We start from the raw sequence: 17,138 nt of genomic DNA, 5'->3' as shown, positions 1-17,138 counted from the left end.
AGAAAGGGTAGGAGGCACTTAAGCCAATGCACATAACAGTGACAGCTACACTGTAACATATGTAATACATCAATGCTATAGGAAGCTCCTACATCAGAAAGTCTTAGAATAATAAAATGAAGGAAAGACGGGAATAATGACAAATAGCTTGTGATATTTGAGTTAGTATAAAATGTACATATGGTCATCCTAAATTAGTAAATTCATTTGTACTTAGTGAATTATAAATTAACACAGTGTCAAGAAAGTACAATGGACAAAATCATTAATCTCAATAGCAAATATGATATTATAAAATGAATAAAAGAGCATTTTTAAAATTCAGATTTACCATTCACCAAAATAAAAGTATTACTTAACAAAAGTCACTATTATGCCAGGCTAACTGGAAAACAGGGTGACCCAGTAGAAACCAAAATCAGTCTAAGAATGTTCTGAGTCAGCATGCATTTTGAGATTCACAAAATATGCATAAATTATCACAGGTGGAAATAATCAAATACAAGGGAATCATATTTTTACATAGCACAAAGTATTCTTTCAATGTGGCAAATAACCAGCTGTCTATACTGTACAAAGCACTGTATCTTATTATTTTGATTTTCAAGGTTTAAAAAAGTTCCTCCATATTATTCACTTCTAAAATATATTTAATAATTTGACTGCTTTTCATCTTGCCAGGCCCTATCAATTCCTGAGATGTACTGTTTTTATATTCTGAAATACATGGAGTATGATAAGATTTGGAGAAATAATATAGCACCATATTATTAGATATTCAAAACCCTGGGTTCTGTTCCCAGCTTGGCCATGAATAAACTGAGTGATCTTTGGTTGGTCATTTAACCTGAGTCTTGCTTTTCTTGTTGACAAACTCTAATTTTACCTGCTTTGTCTGTTTCACAGTGTTGTTGCTCAAAACAAGCAAGATGCCATATAACTACACTCAGCAAAATACAAAGTACTTGAGCACCTATCCCCCATCCATGCACAAAGTTTAAAAAAAATTGTGAGTGTATTTTCATAATCTACCTGAAAAGCTCAAGAAAAACAATTGCCCTAATCATAGTTTTTACTGAAAGGGACCTCAAGATTCTTCTATTTGAAATTTGTTAAATCTCAATCTCATTGAAATATCTAGTTTAAATTATCAAGAAAATTATTGGGAAAAATCATTTAAAAGCTATTTCCAGCAGATGGCAGTATGCATGCTTCAGAGGGGCAAAGGACAAGCTGCTTCATACACCTGAATGTGCTTACATACCGGTCAGTATGTCAGTGTTTTCCTATATTTACACATAAATGAAACAATCTCCTTGAAATTAAATAAGAATTGTAAAACATTATAACCTGAGAAAAATGCTACGTTTTAAATGTTTACTCATTTGACTCTTAAGAGCAAAGAAAAATATTGGAAAACATCATTATTTAGACTTTTTTAAATGTCATCTGATTACAAAATTACATAAGAGGCATAAGGAAATTCTCATGATCTGGCTGTTTTTAACACTCGAATAATATAGAGAAATAACTAAAAGGATATACTAAATTAGCAATTTGAATCTGTCAAGATGGGCTAAATTCTTATTAGGAAATACTTAATAATTCTAAATAATTTCTTATTTATTAAGAAAGTAATTTTACAACTTTCAGTGAAAAGGAAAGTAACTTTTCTGAAGTAAAAGCAAAATCAACAAAAAGAACAGCTAATAATACAGAGAGCTTATCAGCTTCCAGACACTGCATTAAACACTTTACCTATACTAATTCAAGTAATCCTTGAAATAACTTTAGAGATATTAACTCCATTTTACAAGTGCAAAAGCTCAACATATATTAAAGAGCTCAGAATCCTATAGCGGACAGACGTTCTCATTGCCCAGAGAAGTTAAGTAACGTGCCTGAGATCACACAATTAGTACACAAGCAAGGGATAAAAATGAGCAGTCTGACTTCAGAGTCATAGCTATACCCATTTTGCTGTACTTCCACAGACCTGCAGGCCGCAACACTGTCATTATGCATAGGATGTGGTTTTAAAATCATCAATAGTAATTCTCAACCTTTGAGTTTAACAATATAGTGTGGAAACATATTGAGAAAGAGAATGTAAAATTTGCAGCTTCTTTTCATAATCTTCCTCATGTAAATTTTAAGCAAATGAGTAGTCAGAGTTTAAATTTAATATAAATAGGATTTATTGATGACCAGTATGAGAGTATTCCACAAAATATTGAGAAGAAATAAAGAGGAGCTAGAGAAGAAAAATGAAACAAGAAAAGAAATCAAAGGTGAAATGTACAACCAGTGTTTTGGATTGCAAGAAAAGCAGTAAGCATAAACATTCTAAATGATGTATTTGACACTGCATAATGCAAACCAAAGTACATCTACAAAAAAAAACTGAGTATCTTTTCATCATGTGAGCCAACCTATTGGACCATGGGTAGATTTTCTGTGAGGTGTTCAGGGTTGAGCCTAGAGTCTTTATTAAATTACCTGAAAGAAGGGGTGAACAGAACATTAATTCAATTTTCAGATGACTTGATGTTGGAAGAGTTTGTCAATGATGTGAGGGAGGAAAAGGTAAAATCAAATCAAGTATTCCTTTCCTTGAAATGAAAATTCCTTCCAGGTTTGTTCCCGGACAGGACAAATTCTCCCAGGACATTTCGCTGGCAGGACAATCTGACCTGCTTTGTCTGACTAGCTGATGAACAGCTTTGTCTGTCTGGCTTCAACAAAGCAATACTCATTTTTTGTTCAGATGGGTGGATTAGGTCTTGAAAGGCTGGATAGCTTAGCAGTGGAGAGCATGAGCTCTGCGTTAGACTGCCTGGATTCAATCTTAGTTGTGTGATGCTGGGCATGTTATTTGTCTCTGTGCCTCAGTTTCCTCACCTGTAAACTGGGATAATTACAGTATTATCCTCATAGGATTGTTGAAAGGAATAAATGAGTTCATATATGTTCAGTACTTGATGCTTGGCCCTTGCAAGTACAAAAAAATAGCTATAATTATTGCTATTATTCATATAGAAGCAAATAAACACCACATATATACAAATTTTTTTTTAAAAGAGACTTTTGGTTAACTGGAAGTAAACAAGTACTGACAAGATAGCCTAAATGATTCTGGCTAGATATAAAAGAATTCTGAAATGGACTGAGAAAAATACTACTCTGTCCACAACTATCTCTTACGTAGGTAAACGTTCCAAATTCATACCTGGTTGGATTCTCAGCCCCATACTCAATACTCCTTTTCCTCAGAATACAGAGGTGTCTTCCAATCTGCCAACTCTTCCCTCATCTCCAATCTCATATTAATAATAACTACTGTTTATTGATACTCTTATCAAATATTTATTGAACAGTTGCTATGTGCCCAAATGTTCTAGGGGTGGAGAATGGAATAGTCAATATCTTTGACTCTCTGCTCTTATGAAGCATATATTCTATTGGGTAAAACAGCCTATAGGCATGAAAAAAATGAATGCAAAAAGACATGCAGGCAATGTCATTTGAAATGGGAATAGGTGTAATGAAGAAAACAAATATATGAGTGACAAGATAGAGGAGGACAAGAGGAGGTGAAGATTGGTTACTATTTGGGATTGGGTAGTCAGGAAAGGGAGAACCATGGACAGGAAGGAATAATTGTGTGACTGTTTAGGGAAAAAACAATCTAGGCAAAGGGAAGAGCAAGTGCAAAAGCTCAACATAGAGAGCTCAGAATCCTATAGAGGACAGACATTCTCATTGCTACTTTATAAAGAGACTGAGACCCAGAGAGGACACGCAGTGTTTTCCTCAAATGATTAGCAAAGCTCTCAAGTCTATATGATATCAGTGCCTGTTCTCTTTTCACAAATACCTTGCTCTATGCTGTGTTTTGTTGTTGTTGTTGTTGCTGTTTTGTCATGGTGGAAGCACTGAGTCTCTAGACAGTCACTCCAAAAATCCCCTCCATGCCCCTTGTTTAATTGCTTCCTCCCTAGGGATAGTAATATTCTCAACTTTCTTTCATGAAAAAAAAAAAAAGAAAAAAAAAAACCTATCTACAATGTTCTGTGGGATGTGGTACTGTTTACCATGATATTCTTCAATGACACTATTCTGTTTCTTTAGCATGATTAGCTCTACTTTCTTTGCCTAACCTTTACATGTCAGTGTTGCTCAAGGTTGGTTTGTTTGTTTTTTGACTGTTCTCTTGATACCTGTTTCCCCTGCAATATTCTCTTCATTGCTCTTTCTTCAACCAATACCTATAGGCTGATAAATTCAAAACTTTGCTTTTTTGTTTTGTTTTGCTTTGTTTGTTTGTTTCTTTTGAGATGGAATTTCACTCTTTTTGCCCAGGTTGGAGTACAATGGCGTCATCTCGGCTCACTGCAACCTCTGCCTCCTGGGTTCAAGCAATTCTCCTGCCCCAGCCTCCTGAGTAGCTAGGATTACAGGTGCACATCACCACACCTGGCTAATTTTTGTATTTTTGGTAGCGATGGGGTTTCACCATGTTGGCCAGGTTGGTCTCGAACTCCTGACCTCAGGTAATCCGCCCACCTTGGCCTCCCAAAGTGCTGGGATTGCAGGCATGAGCCACCATGCCTGGCCCCAAACTTTTATATATCTAACAGTGATTCATCTCTCTCATGCGTGAGGGCCATCGGGTCAATTCTAGTAACAGGACTATCTATTTAGAAGTATACCTGGATACCTGATAGCACACCCATCTTGTCTCTAAAACCTGTTCTTCTCTTCTAAAAATTTTATCCCAATTACAGACTAAATCACCCTTGGTTCCTTCTTCTTCTTCAAGTATTAGAGTCATTCTACTACCAAGTACTGCAGACAGACATCTCTTAAACCTGTCCAACTCCACACCCAGCAGCTTAGTAACCATCCAGCTCATGCAGACTGTTGCAATAACTGGTTAAAACTTTTGTAAATATTTTGTATGTAGGTGATTTGGGAACATTTTAGTAGCTCTCCAGAAAGGAAGATTGTAAGGGTCGATGGTTGTTTTCAATAAACATGAGTCTTTCCTTTTATGTGAATTATGTTTTACTTCATTTAAGTATCAAAGGAGCTTTGGAAAGCCCAAGAATAGGTAGTCAGCTGTGAGGCCCTACAGACTCTTGTGTCCTTTGTAACAGTGGACACATACCAAAAGCCCAGGTAGAATTGTTTACCTTTCCTCAAGATTGAGAAAGATGGGTTAGCACAGGACGCTATAAACTTTTTCTGTGTTTTACAACCTGGGAAAATATAAAGGCTGGAACAAAGTAAGGAAGGATAAGGTCAGTCTGATATCTGTAACCTAAGAAACAAGGATGTGTGAATTTCAGGAAGGGAATTTGAGGCTGCAAAAGCAAATGGGGGAAAGGAAGAAGAAACTGAGATGTTTCAGTAAAAATCTAAGGGACCTCTTAATCGGCAATACTGTGCGGATGTTGTGTTATGTTAAGGTAGCATGTGATGTGGGGACTTACTTCTAGAGTGATAGATTCAGGATATTCCTGGGAAGGTGAGTATGTTTTTATAAAAGGCAGCTGAAGCGACTTGTGCTTGCTGCAATCTGTCTCTGTGATCTGGTATGTTCAATCCACATCGGGGAAATTAAGACAGTTTGTTGAGGGAGGGAAGTATAGTGTACATAACAAGGAGTATGGACCTAGATAGACATTATGAACTTAGAAACTATGTGTCTGTGTTCACAGCATAGTGTCTAACAGAGTCTCTCTCCTCCAAATAATTCTAATAATGCATCTCTTTCTAAAACACGGACTGATCAAGTCACTAATCTTCTTAAAAACCCTTTATGACTCTTCTTTGACAAGATGAAATTCAAACTACTTAGTATGGCACTTATTATTTTCTAAAGTTAGCCCCAGCTTCTCTTTCCAGTCTCCTCATCTGCCATCTCCCCTAAATAGGTTTTAATTTTACCATGCAGCCAATCTAGACTGGCTCCAAAGACTCCATGAACTAATACTTTTAGTATCTTGTTACAAGCTGTTCCCCATCTTCCAAGAACCTCTCTCCCCTTTTTCTAGCAGGAAAATGCCAATTGAGTTGGAAAAGTCCAACTCAAATGACATGTCCTCTCATGAAGATTTCAATGGCCACTGGCATTATTTGCCAAACCATATCCTCTCTTTTTCAATTCATGTTTACATAGTACTTTGCAAATGAATCTCTTGAAGATTAATATATTTTATAGATCTCTATCACATTGTATTATCATTTGTTGATTGGTTAATTTTACCTGCTACAATTAGCTCCTTGTAGAAAGGAGCTATGTTTTATTAATTTTTGTCTCCCAATAATTTAGTAGGACCTTGCCTATGGTAGGTTATATGTGCTAGGTGAATAAATGCCTAGAGGACTGATTTGAATTCAAATGTAAGAAATGGATTATTGATAATGACTCAGAACAGAAAACTGCTACATGATATGCTAAGGTTGCATGAATATGTATACTTTCCAGGTAAATCTGCATTGCACTCACATTCAATGTTTTCAGAAAAAGTTAAAAAATCAAAAGTAGTGTATTTATATAACCATAGTTAAGTAACCAGTAACCACATATATTTGCTGCTAACTCTTGAATAAGTCCATTAATACTTTTTAAGGGCCAGGGTACTTCTGTGGAGTTTATATTTTCTTTACAAATATTGGTTAGGGAAGCTTGCCCTGTTCAGATAACACATTTATGCTGGTTCACTGTCCATCGTAAATAGCTAATTTCAATATACAAAGAAATTGATGAATTCACTCAATAATTTATAATTTCTTAGAAGTCCAAGACTGTTTCTTTGTACTGGGAGGCACTCTTTTAAATGAACTGCTTTCTTATCATTTAATAAATCCTGAGATTAAGGCATAAATTCTATTATTTACAGGACTCTAAAAATGTTAATAGGCACATTAGACCCAGGAGACCATTTCATAGATCTTAGCAAATAAAAAAAGATACCTTTAACCTGTCACAGACAGCAGAGTGTTGCTGATGGAAAATATCTGGCACATTGAAAGAAAACAACCTACCCTCTTAACCATAAAAATCTGCCTCATCATCCTGTTAGAATCTTACACAAGATTGCTAGCTGGTTTGATTCAATCAGGTAACTAACTGAATTCTCATTTCAAAGACTTGAGTTGTATGACAAGACACAGAAACAGATAAAGGAATCAGAGTTTTATCTAGCAAGAGATACATAAAATGACTCAACTTTGTAATGAGAGGCAGTGAAGTTTGGGGAGGAAGAGCTTCAGGCTCAGAAGGCAGATATAGATCTGGGCTCAGGTCCTGACTCTGCCATATTAGCTGTCTGACCCTGGGAACATCACCTAACTTCTTTCAGCTTCAATCTCTTTATTTGTAAACTGGGACTAAGGCCGAACGCATCCTAGAGTTGGAAAGTATTAAATAATTTATGTAAAGTATTTATCAGAGTTTCAGGCACAAAGAACTAAAATGTTAGTAGTAGTATCCTTCACTGTTAACATTAAATCTTTATTTTGAATCTAGATGCAAAACTAGATGATTTCAAGTACCTTCAAAGATTTCATCACTAACCTTAATTCTCCACAATCTATTTTCTTCATTTACCAACTCATCCACATAAATAGAACCATTAACAAACAGAATGTTCAAGCCAAAAAAAGTATAAATTATGGTAGATTCATCTCTTTCCCTCAGCCCATGGATTCAATAACAAATCCTACTGATTTTACCATAAACCACCTATTATTACTGCAGTCCTCATTGTCTAATAAACCATCTTCTCTTGTCTAGACATTTATACTCACTTTCCAGTTAGGTCTGTCTTCACTGTCCGTAGGCCTCTCCAATTTTTCTTTACAAGACCGAGAGAAGCAGGAACCGACCCTCAAAGGCTTTTATTTTGTACTTAATACTGCATTCAAGCTCCTCCCATGACCTGAAAGATGCTTGCCTTCTTCTCCTAGCTCTGCCTGACTCCTACACACTAAACTTGAGCCACGATGACCTTCTTTTAGTTACTAAAACACATGCCCTTATTAAATGGCTGGATCTTTTACATTAAGTCTCAATTTAAAAATCAGTTCCTGAAAGAAGGTTTTCTTAATCAAAATGTCTATGTATAACCTCTATCACCCATTTGCTCTGTTATTCTCTTTCCCAGCAAACTGTCAGTTCCTTGCATAGTTTTTATGTAATCTATGATGTAATTATTTGATTTCTCCACCAGTCTATAATCTCGCTGAGATCAAGAAATAAGCTTATTTTGTGTTAACCACCATATACCTGGTATATAGCATTAAAATATTTATTAAAAGGCTGAATCAATCAAAATTTTATTGCATGTCTACCACACGGCAGACACTTTTTGATATAATTATGAGGCTTAATAATATACAGTAACTGTACTCAAGGAACAATCAACCTATTAGAGAACTGCTCCTGTTGAGGTTTGGGTTGATAATTATGGACCATGTCAGGAAATTAAAACTTTAAAAACTCTACTCTCTTGAAGCTTGGTGAAGGATTCAGGCAAGCTCCAAGAGGGTCAACAATTTTTTATCATGCTTATTGGAATATTCCCAATACCTAAAATAGGCCTTACACATGGCAGACGATGCGTCAATATTTATAGCATGAGACATGCCCCAGAGCTGAGAACCACTTTCCCAGCAAATCAACCATGTTACAAGATAGCAAAACTATAAACATTTCTTAATATAACAAGATATGATATGGAATCCTAAGAAAGGCTTAACATATATGACAAATCTCTTATTTGAAACATTAAAACATTGGATATGTTCATATCCATGTGTTTCTTCTTCATATAGGAAGCTTGGTGAAATGTCAAGATCTACAAAATAGAAAGAGGTTAAACGAAAGCAGATGGAAGACATCTGATTATTCTCTCCACGGCTTCATAAAGGTGTGGGGATGAGTTAGAGGGTCTCCTTCCTTTCTTGGGAAGTTATATCGAAATCATCTAGGGCCTGCTCAAACTTGTTCACTTGACCCTCAAGCCTCCAGAGAAAAGTGTTAACATAGTGAGCTACCTTTCCTGTATCCAAACATTTGCATGGCAACAGCTACAGAATTTTACCTCATTCACACGCACAGTCATCACTGTCATTAGGAAATATGGCCCTGAAATAGATTAAATATATTTGTATCCAAAAGGTGAACAACTTGCATGGCTAATTTAAAACAGCAGATAAACCAAAGAAATTTAACATTACTGCTGACATATAATAGTAAATATTGTGTTTTAAGTGTTCTCATTATGCTTAAATTATGATTGAGTTAAAATTAAAAATAACTTAAACATTCTAGGCCAGTTTCTCTTCCCAGTAACACTGTCTTTTTTTAATGATTAGCTTTACAACCTTATCATTACTTGAGACTGTTTTATGAACTGTAAATAATTTTTTAAAATTTAGCTAAATTTTATTAACATTTTAAAAGTCTCCATTTCCTCTGAAAAATTGTAATAATTTCCATCTTGCAATATAGTTGGAAAGAATATATGATACACAATAATTGATAATTTATTTCTTAAAACACTGCTCCCATTATATCGTTGCATTTGCCATCTATTTCCTCTTGTTTTGAGTCCAAAATTTCTGACTCCCTCCCAAGACTGTTCCTGATCTACCTCTACATTATTTATATACATTTGTTCTTCTTTCATTAAATATACATTTAACACTTAATACACGAGCTCTTTTCAATAAAAGCATGACACAACAAATATAACCTTCTCTTTAAAAGGGAGTCCCGTTTAAATTAAGGTGATAACTCTGAAGCAAATTATTTGGACCTAAAAGTATTCCCTTAATTCAGGAACTACCATCTGGGTTCTGATATGGAAATGAAATTGACAACCAGGTAAAGGGAAGAGCACATCTGCTGAGTAGTCAACCAAGGCAAAGTTGACAAACAATTTTAAAGGACAGCAAGATCTTTTCTCTACCATAGGGATACCTTTCATCCTAATCAATGCAGAAAGATAGAACTGTTTTTGCTGTTAGCTTTCTTCTACAGTTTCTCTCCAGGACCCTATCTGATATTTCATCTAAGTCTCTATGTCTATGTAGGCCTCAAGCCTGGTGAGTCATAATTTTAAATGACCATGAGAAATCATAAAGCATGGCCAGCACAAGAGATAGTTATTTGAACATTGTTAGAAAAAAACTGAATGTTCCTGGTCTTGAATTTCCATGAGTTAGCTTCATTAGGGTATCATTGTCGGTTTCTCTTTCTGCTTCTCATTCTCATTTGATGATGAATTACAGGAAAAGGAAAGAGCCCGCTCAGGTCGGTATTTTGGGTCTGACAGGCTACAACAAGGCAGTGAGTATGGAGGAGAGGGAAGACTTCAGTCTTCTGTCTGTCTTGGCTAAAGTTGTCCACCTGACACCAGAGGGAAAACCTGAAATTATCCAGTTGGAGAGTGATGGGAGTTGGGAATAAGACTAATTTAGAACAAGGTTTCTAAATCTCAGCACTGTTGACATTTTGGGCCAGATAATTAAAAATTCTACGCTGTGTAGGGCTGTCTGTTGCGCTGTAGGATGCTGAGCAGCATCCGAGGCCTCTCTCACTATTAGCAGTAGCATTCCCCTCCACCCCCGCCCCAACCACCAGTGATAACAATAAAAAAAAAAGTCTACAGACATGGCCAAATGTCCCTGGGAACTGACATGGACACAAATGTATCTTCAGTTGAGAACCTGATTTAGAATAATGAAAACCTTGTGACTATATACTTAAGTATATGCAACTGTATGTGCAATTCAGTTCTCATTATTAATAAAACTATTTCATTCTTCATCTGTGTGATTTCCATGTCTTTCAGTTGGTCATGAAGTTGGAGAGGGAAGGGGACAAGTGTTATTCTCACCTCTCCAAATCTCTTACCAATACTAATTACTTAAAATGCAATTAATATATTAAGTTTAAAAAAATTATTTTCTCTCTCATAGCTCCATTCTCTGATACTCTATTTATTTTAGAATAATTTGTATTTGAGACAGAATCTTAGCCTATTATCCATTTTTTTAATAGATTTAAGAACAAAAGTCTTCTTGACTGTTTTTAAAACATAAAATACATCACTTTGTTATTCCTTTGACACTCTCAAAATCATACTTACTACTTACTGTCTGGTGAATATACTGTAGCCATTCCTACATAGAAACCCTTCACATTTTCACATGTCCTTCAAAAAACACAAACAAGGCGAACAAAAAACAACAAAAATAGGAAAAGAAATCTCTAAAAGCAGTTTAACTCCTAACTTCTTGATGAATTACATAACTAATAAACTTGTTGAATCTTTCAAGTTTATATAATGATGAAAACTAAGTCCCAGAAAGAGACATGATTTGTCTAAGGTCACAAAGCCAACTAGTAGTATGACTAAAACTAAGGCCTTACCCTCCTAAATTCCAATTTAATAATTTTATCATTTAATGATTGGATAACTATGGTCACATCTCCATTTTCTAAAGTGTTATAGCATTTATGATATACTGCCTATAATATGACTTAATAATAGCATAACTTTTATTGTTTAGGTTCTTTTTCCTTCTAATTTTCCCATGTATTTATTTTTTCTCCTCTAATAGTTATAAGTTCTATGAGGACAAGAAACATATCAAAATTTCTGTTGCATTACTCCAAAAGCCTTCTTATTAGGCACATTTGCGGGCCAAATAAGTCTGTACTGATTGTCTTCCAGATACTAGAAAAAAGTAGCCCAGGGACATAATGAATGACATAAGAATAACATCTCCATAGGAATTTTGAAATTTTAGATCACTTACAAAGTAAAATTTGGTATAGAGAACTAAAATATGATTTTCTATTTGTGCATCTGTATATGGCACTGTAAATAAAGGATGACTTGTATTTACTCACTTCATCCTCTCAACATCCCTATTATTTTTCTCAATATGCCGATAAAGAGACAGAAGCAGGACAGAGAGTCCAAGAAGCATGCCAAAGTTACACAACTAGCAAAAAGTTAATAGTCAAAAGGTTAATATGAAAAGTTCATTGTCAAGAGTTGAAAACATTCATGTGATTCACAAATGATGATCGTCTATACACATCTATTGCCAAGGCTAGTAATTTGTTTTCTGTGTGTTGTTTGGTCTTCATAACAGAAATTAGTGCCAAGAACAAATAAACATGTGTTTGAATTTCTGTACTCATTTTCTTTTTCACAGAGACATGGTATAAGTGTAATTTTATAAATTGCTATCTCAATAGACCAAAATATTATTAACAGATATTAGCATAAATAAAATCATGTTTCATGAAATTAATAATTTTTCTCCTTCACTACAGTTGCTTGAAATCTAATCTTAAGCATGGGGGAAAGAGGTAAACTATAGATATCCAAGAAATTATATTAAATATCAAAAGTTGTGCGAGGGGGAGGGTGTATTGAGAGATAGGGAAAGAAAACAGAGCATAGGCTTAGGTAATAAATTTGCAAGATCGATATAATATGTATTATTGGCATGAGGTAAAATATACAGAGTACATCAACATCTCAATTATCTTTTACAAGTAGGTGGTTTACATGTTATTATTTCTCCTCAATTGTTCTCTGCCAATTTAAAAAGAAAGAACACAGGTTTCAGGATATTGACAAAATTTCTTCTGAATCTGATTAAGGTTCATAAAGGAGAAATAAAGATAAATTTAAAGAGACCATTAGTGGTTGCTGTGCAGCACTGTGCCAATAGTTGTATGCTTTGTATTAATAAATACATTACCTTCGGTCTTATAATGTTGAAATAAATCACATTTGTTCAAAAGCTGTAACAACAAGAATCCACAGAGTTACCAGGCATAAATCATTCTACATCATCCTGTGAAGCAGAGTGATTCTAGAAAGAACTATTTCATCCTTCATGGGCCACATCAAAGCAGATGGACAAAGTCCTGTGAGTTTTGATTATCCCCAGAACAAAATAAAAATTACAATTCATGGTTTAATTCCATCTCATTATGGCTTTTTAAATTTATGATTACCCCTTGACAACAATGGAAAACTACTTGATCAACCAAAAGAAACTTTTGCTTCATGCTTCCTTTATTTTAACGTTCTTGTATTTTAAATATGTAGATCAATAATTTAAATTTAATGCCATCATGTACATATTTTGGATGCAGGGCACAGTCATGGAAGTTCTCACACAGATTGCCAAATGGTACCAACAAATAAGAGAAATGAATTAAAAGATCAAAAAGCTTTAAAAAGGAGTCACTACTCACAATGTTCATCAGGGTCAGGAGGTAGTTTTGGACGTGCTCTTTGCCATGGAAACGGACCACAGAGTCATCCACTCCCAGCAGTACCTCGATGTTGTAATCATTTTCTCCCGCGTGTCTACGGCGTCTCATTGTTTCATTCAGTTGCTGGTGGATGTTGCCATAAACAGTACCTAGATCATCAAGGCCTTCCAGGTCTGACTCTATTAAGAAACAAAAGGAATCAGGAATTTCAGTTTCCCCAATTGGCCTTCCAATAACTTCTTAGAAGAAAAGAATTTTCTCAGGGGCCTATGAGTATCATTCATAATCACTGAGATGCTACTTTTCAGTTTATTCCTTAAATAATATGCATATGCATATGACCAGACAGACCTGCTACAAATTCAACATAGAACAGCAACACTGAGGGTAAAATCATATTATTATACAGGGAGCGGTGCCATTATGGCAGACTGACTATTCTGTAGGGATAGAAGTGGTTCAGTTTTTCTCCCAGCAAAGAGCCAAGGCAGTGGGGGTGTAGAATACAGGCTGGCTATGTAGTTATTAAATAAATTGACATTACAAATAAAAATAACTCCAGTATGTTTACAATGATTAAGTTACTATAACCATGGAGTATAGAATTTGTGTCACATAAATTTAAATTGCTCCTCTTTCCAGTAACCTTAATTTAAAAATCAAATTATAGCGTGGCAACACAGCAGCATCTAGTAATATGATTATCAGTCACTACGTATTGCTTTATTTCTTCTGAGTATGGTTTCCTAGTGAATGCTGCTAGTGAAGAAGTGGATATACAGGGTACATACTATAAACATATGTGTGTGTGTGTGTATGTGTGTGTGGATAAGATAGTATATAATATACAGGGTACATATTATATACACATGCCGATAAAATATACATTATATGTGTATGCAGGGATACACAGGAAAACTTTAGTGCTCCACATTTGTACTGGCCATCATTTGGATGGCCAGAATAATTTCTTATTTAATGCAGTTCAAGAAACTTACATTTTTTTAGTTTCCAAATGAACATTTCGCACGCACATGCACACACATATACACACACACACGCCTATATACATGGAAAGAAAAAGTGAGAGAGACATCAGCAGGTTTTAATGACCTCAGTTATCTGTTTTCAGATGACTGTATTTTTTGAGAAAAAAGTTTTAGTGAATTAAAAAATAAAATCTATCATTTGGATTAAAATTAGAGATTATTCAAAACTGCTGGCACATAAAAACAAAAAATATATTCATCTCCATTTCAAGTATATAAAACTTGGAAAGGATTTTATTTTATAAACTGCCTTGATGTCTAAAACAACCACATATCTAAAAACAAGTTTGACAGAACCAGCTCTGACTCATGCTTTATATGATGGTTTATTTCTTGCGGCACTGGGGCTTGCTAGTCATTTGAGTCAGCATCTAACATTAATAAATAGGTATTCTCCTCTCCGCCTTTGTGGCTTTAATAAAATTAAGACAGGGGAAAAATAGGTGTCTCTTGGCCAGGAAGATTGATGACCAAGCCCTAGCCACAAAGGATTAGAAGTAGTGAAAGTACAGATCCTACTCACACTCTTTCTACCTTTAAAAAATATACAGAAACACCAACACCCTCCCTTACAAGTAGGGGGACATGCTCCGAATGTGACTACTCAGGTTTAAAAGCTCTACTTTAATTCACTTTGACCTAAGCCCAACTGATAGCTCATTAGCTGGGAAAATTCTCCTCACCAAGGAATTACATTGGTTCCACAATACATAAATAACTCTCACCATCATCCACATCAAACAGAAAGCTTTCCTGAAAAGTTTTCAAGAGCTGCAAACCCTCACTGAGGTCAAGAGACGACTACACCTGCAAATAGCTTTACTATTCAACCTCAAGTCTTTTTCACACACTTGAGAATGTGAAAGGTTGTGATAGCTAGTGTACAAATATAGGAAATTCAGACATGAGCTCTCAATTCTAAAAATGGCTCTTTTTGGCAGAACGCTCAGAGAAAACGTCCAATGGAAATATAACAGCAATGTTATTATATCATGAAGCCTGATGTGTGAATGAAGTAGGCTGAATACTTATTTCAGAAAGGCAGTTCATTCTGCTTTAACACACCTTTGGTTTGGCCTTTGCAAGTCTCTTTAAATAGGTAGTTTTCTGGTAAGGAAACAGAATCTCTCTTTTTATTGCATAAGAAACCTGGGAGAGAAGAAGGAAGCCTTTGAAAATCAAGAATAATTTGTCCCTACTTTCCCCCATGCTGGGCAGTGTTCTTTCCATGTTTCCTAAAATGCACAATATCAAATATTTCAAAGAAAGACAGTAGGATAGCTTCTGGCATTTTTTACTTATACTCATCATTATAATTACAGACAGCTCTGAGGCTGTGAAATATCTTCATTCATAATGAATTTGTCTTAGTAAAACTGCAAAATTATGGCAAAGCTATGACAATAATAGCAACTGACATAGTTGACTCCATCTTGCTTCTAACCTCCAAGCTGTTCTTGGTTATTTCTGGGCATAGGTCAAACTAACTGAGAGGAATATAGTTTGTAGTTTAACTTTAAAGCAAGGATGACCATAGCCCTTCCCACAACTAAACTGCCTTTGTAAAACTAATGAAAGGCCACTAGGTTAGGATTATGAATGAGGTATGAATTCTTTTAAGATACAGGCGTAATAAAATGATAAACTGCTATTGTTCCAGAGGTCACAAGATTGGAAACTTCCCCAATTACTTCTTTGTTTTGTTTTGTTTTGTTTTAGACAGAGTCTCGTTCTGTCACCCAGGCTGGAGTGCAGTGGTGTGATATCGGCTCACTGCAACCTCTGTCTCCCCAGTTCAAGTGATTCTTGTGCCTCAACCTCCCAAGTAGCTGGAATTACAGGCACACACCACCATGCCCAACTAATTTTTTTTTTTTTTTGGTATTTTTAGTAGAGACAGGGTTTCACGCATTAGTCAGGCTGGTCTCAAACTCCTGACATCAGCGATCTGCCTGCCTCAGCCTCCCAAACTGCTGGGATTACAGGTGTAAGCCACCACACCTGGCCCCAATTACTTCTATAGATAGCACCACCATTGTGGAACCTAAGACTGATCTTTTGAGGTATTTTTCAGCCTGTGCATTCTGGCAACCTACTGACCCCACCCAAATTCATGACTCATGACTCAGCTGGTACTGTGGCCCCCACCAAGAGGTGGACTCAGCATATGAGGACCATTTTCCAACACCTATTGAAGTGGCATTGTTGTCTGGGGTAAAGACCCGATGTTTGTCATCTTGCACCAAGGAAATTCAGTATGCAGACACACACAAGAAGTGGGTTTAGGAACAAACATTTAATAGGCAAAAGAAAGAAAAAGGAGAACAGCTCTCTCTCCTGTGAGAGAGAAGAGCACCCAAATGGGGTTTCCAGCCCCCAGCAGAGTACACTGGATTTTATAGACAGGCTGGAGGTAGTAATGTCTGATTTACATAGGGCCCACAGATTAGGTGGACCAGGTGTGACAGTTACATAGCATGCGGGGAAGCTGGCCGTCCCATCCTAATCTTATTATTCAAATGGGCTTTCCACTTGGCCAGTGCCATGTTCTCTCCTCCTTACCGTACATGTGGCTGGCAAAGAGAAGGGAAGATGGAGCTGCCATGTTGGACATGCCTATCCCCCAGGTACCCCCTTTCATATTGGCACAACTGCCAGCGTTCACCTAGCAAGTTTCTAGCTTGCCTTTCTATGTCTGCAGCTCGATTTTACAGGCTGCTCTTTGTTAGAAAAAAATGATTTGGGGCTACTTTTCATTAAAAGAAAAA

At 35.9% G+C, this 17,138-nt stretch overlaps 1 protein-coding gene across 1 annotated transcript in view; it reads right to left on the bottom strand.

Moving 5' to 3' along the window:
* ADAMTS3 (ADAM metallopeptidase with thrombospondin type 1 motif 3) overlaps positions 1–17,138 on the bottom strand; it is a 287,705-nt gene that overhangs the window by 44,700 nt on the left and 225,867 nt on the right. Inside the window, exon 5 of the mRNA XM_015138553.3 lies at positions 13,301–13,500. Coding sequence (XP_014994039.3) covers positions 13,301–13,500 — 200 coding nt within the window. The remainder of the gene's footprint in view (positions 1–13,300; positions 13,501–17,138) is intronic.

Source organism: Macaca mulatta, chromosome 5 (assembly GCF_049350105.2).
Source record: "Macaca mulatta isolate MMU2019108-1 chromosome 5, T2T-MMU8v2.0, whole genome shotgun sequence".
NCBI lineage: Eukaryota > Metazoa > Chordata > Mammalia > Primates > Cercopithecidae > Macaca > Macaca mulatta.
This window is presented reverse-complemented; position numbering and strand designations above follow the sequence as displayed.